Raw genomic sequence first — 11,317 nt, forward strand, 5'->3', positions numbered from 1 at the left:
AAAAATATGTATTGTTATTATTATTATTATTATTATTATTATTACAAAATAACCAAAGTTTTTGCGACTACGCTTCAAGACATTAGGACATTCAGCTTCAATTATAGCTGAGCAGAGTTTTGTACAACAACAACAACTACAACAACATATCAATGAGATTAAATAAAATACAATGATATTATACATAATACATTTTATATTAAAATTATACTTTTTTTTTTTTTTTTTTTTTGCAGTTTACACAGGCCTATTCAGTATATTCATTATCTTTATTCTCCATGATAATCCCAACTAATCGATGTTTACTTTCTATTCTAAAATAGGCACGTCCATTTAATCCACTCACATTTAAACAAGGAATTGTATGAATCAATCTCCGTGTAACGGATTCTATCGATTACATCTGAAATAGATTATAACGGGCAGTTTTCAATGCGCATGCGCTCCCCTCAAACTTCCTTTCTGCCAAACTGTCGGCCATGGCTCCGCTTGTGAGTACAAGTGAATTTCTGAAAAACGACCAATACATCGTGTCACGTCCTTTTGGACGCAATGAAACTTATGCAGATTAAACCCGAACCATGAAGCGTTTTAGTATCGTGATTAAACGAACGAGTTTGTGCGTTAGTGTTGTTTTTAAACGCGTTTGTTTATGGCAGGTCTGGAATGAGGCCTGCTTGAGAGCAACCACGTTGTAGCAATCACTGCAGTTAGCCGATTAGCATTTCTAATAGCATAGAGTCTCTGCTGAAATAATGCATGTTTTTAAATCGTCCTTATATATATATATATTGATAAATGTGATTTTTGTAGTCAACATAAGGTTTTGTACCTTGTTTATGTTTGTAGTCATGTAGGCACTTGGGTAAGAGCTGAACAATGAATTTTACATTTTCATCACCGTTTATTGGCATTAAATCAGTGCTACGTTAGGTCGTTGTATGTGATCTGCTCTATCATTTTGAGCGACTTTTGCCATTGAGTTTCATGCAGTAAAAAAAAAAAAATAAAAAACCGTAACTTTCGAATGATATCACTATTATGTTGCTACTCCAAACCGTTGCTGGGATATAGTAATTTACATTTTGGTTGAGACTTTATATTTTTTAATTATTGCAATCAACTCGATGAGTTTTTGTGGGTCAGTGTGACTTAAAATGATGGAGCAGGTCACATATTGTCTAATTGTTTCTGTTCTGATCTCATGAACTTGCAGGAAGCACAAACTTTTTTTTTCTTCTATTCATCACTTTCAACCTTGTGATTCCATGTATGTAAACGCTGATTGGTATTGATTCCACCTGATGTTTCTGATTGTGTTTTACAGAAAAAGCAGGTGACCAAGGGTGGGAAGAAGAAAAAGCAGGTCCTGAAATTCACCCTGGACTGCACCCACCCAGTGGAGGATGGAATCATGGATGCTGCTAACTTTGTAAGAGTTAATACTTGTTTATATGCTTAATGATTTTGGGTGTATATACAGTACATACCCAAATACAAAGCATTTATCTCAGCCTCAGACGGCATGCCGAGGTATTGCCTAAAATCTTCACTAACCATCTGATGCATATTGCATACAAAAATGGAAAGCACTTGTAAAAATTCTTAAATCAAATCAGATTGCTTGATGCAGCTTCCTGGAGTCAGGGTGCACATATTGTTATCACTCGGGGTTTTTTTTGGCCAGGCATTTAGTAGCAAGTAAACCTGATATTCTCAAGCAGAGCTGTAAATTCCTTTATTATTATTTCAGTCTTTTCTGTAAAACATTTTGTTTGTGTAATTTTTTTGATTGAATTTATCACCCTAGTCAATATTTATGGTATAATATTTAAGATGTACCTACCTGTAAATCGTTAATAAAGGAGTTGGTGGATGTTTCATGACTTGCATTTGTGCTTCTATATGAGCATATCTACACATCTCCTTACAGGAGCAGTTCCTTCAGGAGCGCATCAAAGTAAATGGAAAAGCTGGTAACTTGGGTGGTGGCGTGGTCTCCATTGAAAGGAGCAAGAGCAAAATCACAGTGTCATCAGAGGTCCCCTTCTCCAAGAGGTAGGTCTGATGTTGGAGATCCACTTTCACAAGTAAAATGCTTGTGAAGGGCTGCATACGGTTAGGCTACTTTATTGCAGTTTCATAGTTTTTATTACTCCGACTATTTTGTTGAAAATTATTCTGTAATTCCAAACATCCAAAATAGTTAAGTAAAAGACCTGATCGTGATTATTTGATTGAACCGCTTTTATTTGAGAACCACGATTAGTGTAACATTTCAAATTCCAATCACATTTTATACCACAAATAATGAAACTAAGCGACCATAGAGTGCCCTCAGAGCAGCTCATGAAGATTAATCGCAGCGTACAACAAGCACAATTTGTATGACAATTAATACGCATAATATTGAAAGCCCCAAAACAGACAATTTAATCGTCATAATCGGAAATGTTTTGGCAATTGTTAGCCAAATTTCATAATTGTGACAGTGCCATTTAGTAATATTAAAGAGATAAGGTTTTAAAAGTAGTATAAACTGGAACTGAGAATTTCAGTGCAGATTTAACCAGCCAGCAAAGCTGAAACGTGCATCATAAGACTTATGTCTTATGATCTCCATGTGAGAGCTGGTAAACTCCATTTGAGATCTATTTTCTCACACTTTGCATGGTGGCACACATTGTTTTTTAATAGAATATGATCATGGTAGGGATGTGCAAAACTGCCAGTTTTCATTATCGACTATGTTGTTTGAACCACTAGTCGACTACTCTGTGTTAAGGATAATGTATAATTAGGCTTTATGTTCACGTGACCCCAATAGGAGTGGTGGTGGTGTAGTGGGCTAAAGCACATAACTGGTAATCAAAAGGTTGCTGGTTCAATCCCCACAGCCATCACCATTGTGTCCTTGAGCAAGGCACTTAACTCCAGGTTGCTCCAGGGGGATTGTCCCTGTAATAAGTGCACTGTAAGTCGCTTCGGATAAAAGCGTCTGCCAAATGCATAAATGTAAATGTAAGACGCTTTTCAGAGGTATATACAGACGTTAAGCACTTTAATATGTAACGGACGGATATTCAACAAATAAACAGGCTAAGTAATTAATAAGAAATAACTTTATATTGCACAAAACTATCAAATAAGAAAAGCTCCAATACAGAGCGGTGCAAAACTGCTTATGGCCATCCTGAATGCAGAATGACTGGCTTCAGTGTAACCAGACTGTAATCTCTCTACAACACCTCACAAATACGAGAACTTGACTCGCAGCAGAGGATTTAATGTCGGACAGTGATGCGGTGCTTTGTTGGCTGTAACAACAGCGCATAAATAGACTAAACCTGAAGCATTAAAGAGATGAAACTTCTTGCAGAGGGTTTTACTGTGCTGACTGTTATTCACTGTTAAGCACCGCAAGTTATAATAATTCAAAAATGCTCTCTAAGAAGTTGCATTTTAATTTAAGAAATGCGCTTCCCATTAAAACCCATGACCACTAAAAATATTAATGTTAGTAGTCGACTAGTTAGTTGTTGAACAAGTCGATTAGTTGACCACCCTGGGACATCCCTAGATCATGGCCACACATTCTGTATTTTAATGCACTTTTTTACATAAAGGTTTACTAATGAATTACGTTTTTTAAATTCTTTTTATGAAGACTCCGTGTCATAGCAGGTTTGAAAAATATTATACATAAGTCTGGCCCCTCCTCATGGTTGCAGCAATGTTAAGGTGACAGGACCAGCAGAATACTACTCCATTTATCTCAGTAACAGTCCCTATTATAAATTCATCACTGATTACATATGCCAGTGAAAAGGGTTGTTGTATAAAGGCATTGGTAACCAAAAAACATTTCTTTTGTATGTTGCTGCATCCAGGCTGATATGTCACTATTGTTTCGGCCAGTGAAACATAAGCACAAAAATGAGCCTTCTTGGTACCCCTTTAAAATAGTGAAAATGCCAACATAAATGATTGTTATTGGATATGAAGTAGAGAAGTGGTGATAACCAAAGTTTATTTGTGCTGTTAATTTTTGTTAATATTGATTAAAGACTTTTGACTAAATTGCATTTGAATTCGAGTAGGTAGATTTTGGCAATAACGTTTTTAATTTTTTTATTTTATTTAATCATAAGTGCACTGAAAAAAGCGTTAGTTAACTCAATTCATTTGTGAACATTTGTTCCACACAATGAAAATGAGTTTCTTTGGTATTAAATTAAAATGTAGGCTCTACTGAAATACTTTGTGTAGCAAAAACCTAAATAAATTGAGTTATAACTTAGATTTGTGCTGTTGCCAGCTAGAAAAACACATCAGCGTGTGTGTATATGTATATATGTGTGTGTGTGTGTAATTTTTTTTTTTTTTTTTGTGCTGTCGGTTGGTGCATTTTGTTTTTATAGTGATTAATACACATTTTATGTAGTTAATCGAGATTAATCGCAGATTTTAAAAGTGCTAAAATTTGACTATATATACTAGTTAAAATGTATTTTTTCCATCTTGGGAAAGAAAACAAAACAATATGTAGCAATATAATGCTTTATTAACATGTTCCAAACAAAGACTTCCAGAGTATAAAGATAGAAATGCACTAAAATATCACCAATTCAAGTAAAATTAAACGTTTCCCAAAGTCTAAGTGGGAGATTGACCAACTGAAAGAACTAGTCCCCACATTGGTTGCATATTCATTGCAATTAAATCTCTTAAACTCTCATCCTCAATGTCAATCTGCCCGTAGACCGTGGCTATCCACTCTTACAGAAATCGTGAAGCTGAGTTCATGATTCGTGTCAGCATCAACACCACTTTGAACTCGCAATGAATAATGCCTGCAAAAAAAAAAAAAAACGCCTCATTCTGCGTTTTAGTGAGAGTTAAGACTTGGTGTGCTTCTGTGGTAATTAAAATGAGCCTTACATGGACTGAAAAATACTTGATTTCTCTCACAAGTCCCATCTGAAATTTTTTTGTACATCGAATAACGCTTGGATCTCCTTTATCCGTTTTATAACTGGTAGGAGAGCACTTTCAGAGATTCTTTTATTTACTGAGATGACCTCCACGGCTCTATCATAAGAGAGAGCGTAACAGTCAACTAGCATGTTACAACAGTACCGCCCATAGAATGTCTATGGGACCGCATCATTATGCTGTTTTATGCTAAGCTTGTAGGCTCACCTTAGCAGTAGGGCTCTGGTGCTGTGGCGTGTCTGTTTGTGGCATGTGCGTTTGTGTAATGACTGGACGGACACATTACAAAGGTTCCGCCCTTCACATCAGTGTTTATGCTGTATTAACGGTAAATGCGTTAATTGCGATTAAGAAAAATGTATGCGTTAATTAATTGAATGCGTTAACGTGTTAAATCTGATAGCCCTAATATATACACACACATACACCGATCAGCCACAACATTAGTAACACCTGCCTAATATTGTGTAGGTCCCCCTCATGCCGCCAAAACAGCACCAACCCGCATCTCAGAATAGCATTCTGAGATGATATTCTTCTCACCACAGTTGTACAGAGCGGTTATCTGAGTTGCCGTAGACTTTGTCAGTTCAAACCAGTCTGGCCATTCTCTGTTGACCTCTCTCATCAACAAGGCATTCCGTCCACAGAACTGCCGCTCACTGGATGTTTTATTGTTTTTGGCACAATTCTGAGTAAATTCTAGAGACTGTTGTGTGTGAAAATCCCAGGAGATCAGCAGTTACAGAAATACTCAAACCAGCCCATCCGGCACCAACAATCATCCATCCGATTATCTAATCAGCCAGTCATGTGGCTGCAGTACATAAAATCATGCAGATACAGGTCAGGAGCTTTAGTTAATGTTCACATCAACAATCAGAATGGGGGAAATGTGATCTCAGTGATTTCGACTGCGGTATGGTTGTTGGTTTTGAGTATTTCTGTATCTGCTGATCTCCTGGGATTTTCACACACAACAGTCTCTAGAATTTACTCCGAATGGTGCCAGAACCTAAAAATATCTAGTGAGCGGCAGTTCTGTGGACAGAAACGCCATGTTGATGAGAGAGGTCAACAGAGAATGGCCAGACTGGTTTGAACTGACAAAGTCTACGGCAACTCGGATAACCACTCTGTACAATTGTGGTGAGAAGAATATCATCTCAGAATGCTATCTTGATTTTGGGTTAGTGCTATTTTGGCAGCACAAGGGGGACCTACACAATATTAGGCAGGTGGTTTTATTGTTGTGGCTGATCTGTGTGTGTGTGTGTGTGTGTAATATATATATTATATGCGCTAATGTGTTTTTTGCTTGCTAGCAACAAGCTGCAAGGTTCGAAAGGTATTTGAACTCCAATCCAGTCCCATGCAAACCATGCTGGGAACTGGAAATACCCTGCCCGGTTTCAGCAATACATTGATGCAACAAATTATTCCCGTAGTCCCAACACAATTAGATTAAGTGAACATAGATGGATTGTATACAATGAAATTAAGACCAAATGAAAAATAATTGTTGCATAAGCTCATTTAAAATAAGTTAATTGAGTAAGCAGTTAAAATCACGTTTGGTGAACACCATCCATTAGAAGTGCATCCATTTGAACATTTTATAGCAATGTGATATCACTTTTTGGTGACTGTTGAATATCACTTGGACTTTACATAATAAAATGCATCTCAAACATAAATGTATTATGTTGATTTCAAGTATACAGGCTTCGTATTTTCAGTAGAGCTGCTTTCCCCATTTTTTTTGTAGTGCAAACTCTGAACTGTAACATGCATGTAAATGACAGGATGTTAATTGACATTTTGGGATACAGTAGTGTGCTTAACTGTCCAGTTGTGAGTTTGTGGTGTTTAATAGTAAAAGAGACATGGAATGTGCTTGCATTTTGGCAATGAAATGTGTAGACCATAATCATGCAATCTTTGATCCATTTAGATGCGGCAGGATGTTGAATTCCTGCCATATTTACTGGAATGGGCTTTTGTTTCAGTAGTGCTGTTTTATTATTTAACACATGGAAATCAACCCACCTTGTTGCTTTAATATCAGCTTTATGATTATGCCTTAAGTATTGTATTTCACAGTAAATTATTGGTTGGCATATAAATGTTTCACATTAATTTGCTTTCATTTTGGGCCTTTTTTAATTGTTTTATAGGTTAGATAGGAATTAAGATGCGTTTCTTTGGTCAAGTGTATCTGTGACTGCTCTTATGTCAAGTTTCATGCAAGGCTTTTATGAAATATTAATAAAAGGTTTGCTTTTAGAATATAGCACTAGCACTATTGAGCAAGTGTTGAAATACATAATATATTATGTCTCAAGCAAGATGTTTTCTCACAGTGCATTAGACTTAAAAAGAAACTATAGTTTTAGTATTTGAGGGTCTTTTGTTGTTTCCCCAAAATATTATTTCTTGTTTTGAAAGATATTTTATCATACCAAATGGAGTGAATACAAATCAGTCGCTTGCACATCTATATTTTGTAAAATAATTGTAATATGTAACTGTAGAACTGTCATTGGAAGGGGTTATCAAATCTATACCACATCAAATAATCAATGTAATGTACACAGAGCTGGGTAGTGACGGATGGCATGTTACCTGGATTACGTAATCAGATTACAAAAATCAAGTACTTGTAATTAGATAATTACATTTTAAATACTTGTAATCAGATTAGTTACTTATGGATTACATGATTACATATTAATCAGGTAAAGGCTGTAAATTGTCCATAATTAAGTGATCCTCTAATTCATTTTAAATATTTAAAAATGTTAAAAATTTGAAAGCAGCCTACTACTGATATACATTCGATAAATGGTAATTTTTTTCCCCTCTGAATGGATGGGGCGGGGGTGGCGGGTAGACATGGACAAACAGAACTGATTATTGCCACCAGTCATAATTACAATGAAGATGGAGTGATAATCCACACAAATGAAGAACCGATCACATTAGCGTGGTAAAATTTTGTTTAATTTCGCGAATCGCTTTTGTACTTGGGTGGCTTCTAAAATAAACATGAAATTTCTTTTGTGACTATTTTTTTTTTGTGACATTGATTCACAGATATATCTGTTCTGATCCATTGCCACACATTAATGGTGTTTGCAATGCCAGAATTGCTAGATTAAGAATATTTTAAGTGCATTTTGTATTTCACTCAGCAACTGACAAGTAGTGTGTTAAAAAATCACATTCTCATAATTTGATCTAGGGATGCACTGATCTGATACCTGGATCGGTATCGGCTCCGATACTGAAGCTTTTAGACGGATCGGGTATCGGTCCGACGAGCCCGATCCAAATCCAATACTGTGTGTTAGTCATGTTTGTTACTGTTCGTTACTGTCAAGCTCCAAAAATGACATAAAAGAACCATAAAAACACCATTAAAGCAGTTCATATGACACGTGCATTTAATTCAAAGCCACTTGAAGATGTGCGATAGCTCTGTGAATCACAAAAGACTGTGTTTAATAAGTAAATACATAGTATGCGCAGCGCTGGTGATGCACTCGCGGCTATTTTTAGCCTTCACAGCGGTTCGCAATGTTTGAGCGCTACTCAAGAACAACATCTCAGATGTAGATGCTCAATAGTTCAGTTCACTTATAATATGCATTTAGAACGGCACTGGAGGTGCATTTCACCAGAATTTGAATAAGAAGTGAATTAAACTAGTGAACTTGCCTACAAACAGACACATACAGGACTTCCTGGAGAGTTCAGAATGTCAAAATAAAAGCGTGAGGGTTTAAAAAGTGCACGATTTAAATATATTACTGTTGTATTTAAAATTAAAAGTCAATAATAATAATATTAATAACAATGTATTATTATTATTGTTATTGTCATCATTAGTATTTTTTTACAATTTATAACAATATTTAAGTTGAATGGGTTCCAAAAAATAACTGTGTGAATGAAAAGTGAGCTGATGTCTTACAACTAAATTGAACAAAAAAGAGATCTGAATCATTTAAAGTCCAGATGCAAGTTGAAACATTTTTGAAAAAAAATAAATAAATAAAAAAGGCAAAAATAAAACACTGGTTTCTTTTCTACTGATGTCTTGAAGACTGGAATTACTGTTAATTTTGCTGCTACATTATCCAGTATACTAGTTAATAATAAAGTGTTTCTTAATAAGCTATACATTTATATTGAAATAATGTGTAGTTAGAGGTTTGTGTTTCTTTACATATTAAAGAGTACTCCCAATTAGTTCCACACAATAATATAAAGATATTCTAAACTGATTATACAAAAAAACAACACTGATATCAGCTCGGGGTCGGTATCGGCCGATACTGAGATTTCCGATATTGGAATCGGAAGAGAAAAAGTGGTATCAGTGCATCCCAAATTTGATCCAATATGTTTAAAAAAAAAAAAAAAAAAGTTTACTTTACATTTAAGCAACACTGAGCCTGTTTACATGCATGCCAATACACTGATTCATTTCTAAAATCATCTTAATTAAAAAATCTGACGAGGCAAATCCGCATTTACATGACATTTGAAATAATTGCGTTATTCTCTACTTTTGACGTCAAACCGTGGAGAGGCATGCGCTCATCACTTGTGCACATTGGATGAGCTGGTAAGAACACCGGGTAAGGTGTTAACATGACATGCAAAATCGGTGTAATGGGCAAAAATCTAGCCCTGTCAATTGGGTTATTCATAAGCCTTTTATGGGCTTTACATCGATAAAGGAACATGGTTTATTCCATTTACATGACCACATGCGTTGTCGGCTTATTAAGCATAATCGGTAAGAACGTGCATGTAAACTCTATGGTACAAGCTTATCCTACTTAAATGCATGTAACATATGAAATAAAACAAGAATTAGGTCAGAAGTAATCTAAAAGCAATCAGATTGGATTACTAGATTACATTTCAGAAGTAATCTACTCCTCACTGAATGTACAGTATGCAATTATCATACACTTGCAGTGTTTATGAACTGTGCCCATACTGTCACATTTGAAATGCAACCATGTAATAAGTTAATTGAGTCTTGCAGATTGCAATAATATGGAATGATACAAACTGAAGCATTTATTTTGTCTGCAGGTACCTGAAGTACCTTACCAAGAAGTACCTCAAGAAGAACAACCTGCGTGACTGGCTGCGTGTGGTAGCGAACACCAAGGAGAGTTATGAACTGCGCTACTTCCAGATCAACCAGGATGAGGAGGAGGAAGACGATGAAGATTAAATCCATGCCGTACTTTTGTAAATTCAATAAAATTTTCAAAAGAAATCAATTCCTGCTTATTTCTGGGTCATTCATTTGAAGAAGTTCATCATGACATTGAACCTCTTACTCTGAAGAAAAACAAAAGTGCGGGACAGAATCACAATTATGAATCAAATGGATGTTCTTTTTTTAATCTACTGAGCAACAGTAATCAGTTCATTCTTATTACTTCAGAAAAGCTATATAGGTCCAATGTACCATCACTTAGAAAGGAACAATAATTTCCATAGCAACTGTAAAGTTCATTCTTTCTCAAAAGGGTTCATTGACTTCGTTTATTGAGGGAAAATGTTATGTCTTTATGATTTTCAATGTACATTTTTGCTCTGGGTGCTTTTTTTTTTTTCTCCTTCCTGAGGCTCCTCTTTTAAATGTCTTTGTCTCGTGTGATGTTAGAGCATGTCGCTGGCGTATCCTTGACAACGGCTCGTGATTCGCAGGTTCACAAGACGTTTTTTGTGGTAATAGATTAAAAAGAAGAAAAAAGAATACAATTACTGTAAGTCACTCCTAAAGGAATAACATTTTACTTATCACTCAAATAACAGCAGCCTGGGCTAGTTCACAATTCCGCCCCCCCCAAACCCAACATTGATCTAAACCTGTATTCCTTTTTCTTCCGATGAACATAAAAGATAATGTTTGACTGAATGTTAGGGAGAGGCTGTCAGTTTTTAACATCCTGCCAAACATCCTTTTGTGTTTCCAAAAGAAAGTCTCACAAGTTTGGAATATGTAGCCCCTAAGAGGACGGGGTGGGAATTATTTTCTGAAACGGTTTTGCGTTCCCTCGCAATAAATTTGCCATGGTTTTACTATAGTAACCATTTTTTAACCATGATATTTGTAGTGAAACAATAATGATAATACATGAAAATAAAAACTATGGTAATAAAATCATAAATTTGAGGGAATCATGGTTTTACTATGCAAATGCCATAGTTTAACTATGGTTTTACTATAGTAATATTGTGGTAACGCTTAAAAATAAGGTTCCATTAGTTAACATGAACAATGAATAAT

General features: G+C 35.6%; 1 protein-coding gene across 1 annotated transcript; it reads left to right on the plus strand.

Moving 5' to 3' along the window:
• The first annotated feature begins 431 nt into the window (after positions 1–431).
• On the plus strand, positions 432–10,301 carry LOC127426238 (60S ribosomal protein L22-like). The gene is made up of 4 exons (XM_051672908.1): positions 432–491; positions 1,328–1,432; positions 1,934–2,058; positions 10,108–10,301. Exons 1-4 carry the CDS (start codon positions 480–482, stop codon positions 10,250–10,252), a joined length of 387 nt encoding a protein of 128 aa, XP_051528868.1. The 5' UTR covers positions 432–479; the 3' UTR covers positions 10,253–10,301.
• The last annotated feature ends 1,016 nt before the right edge of the window (positions 10,302–11,317 follow it).

The sequence above is a fragment of the Myxocyprinus asiaticus genome, chromosome 35 (genome assembly GCF_019703515.2).
Source record: "Myxocyprinus asiaticus isolate MX2 ecotype Aquarium Trade chromosome 35, UBuf_Myxa_2, whole genome shotgun sequence".
Taxonomy (NCBI): Eukaryota; Metazoa; Chordata; class Actinopteri; order Cypriniformes; family Catostomidae; genus Myxocyprinus; species Myxocyprinus asiaticus.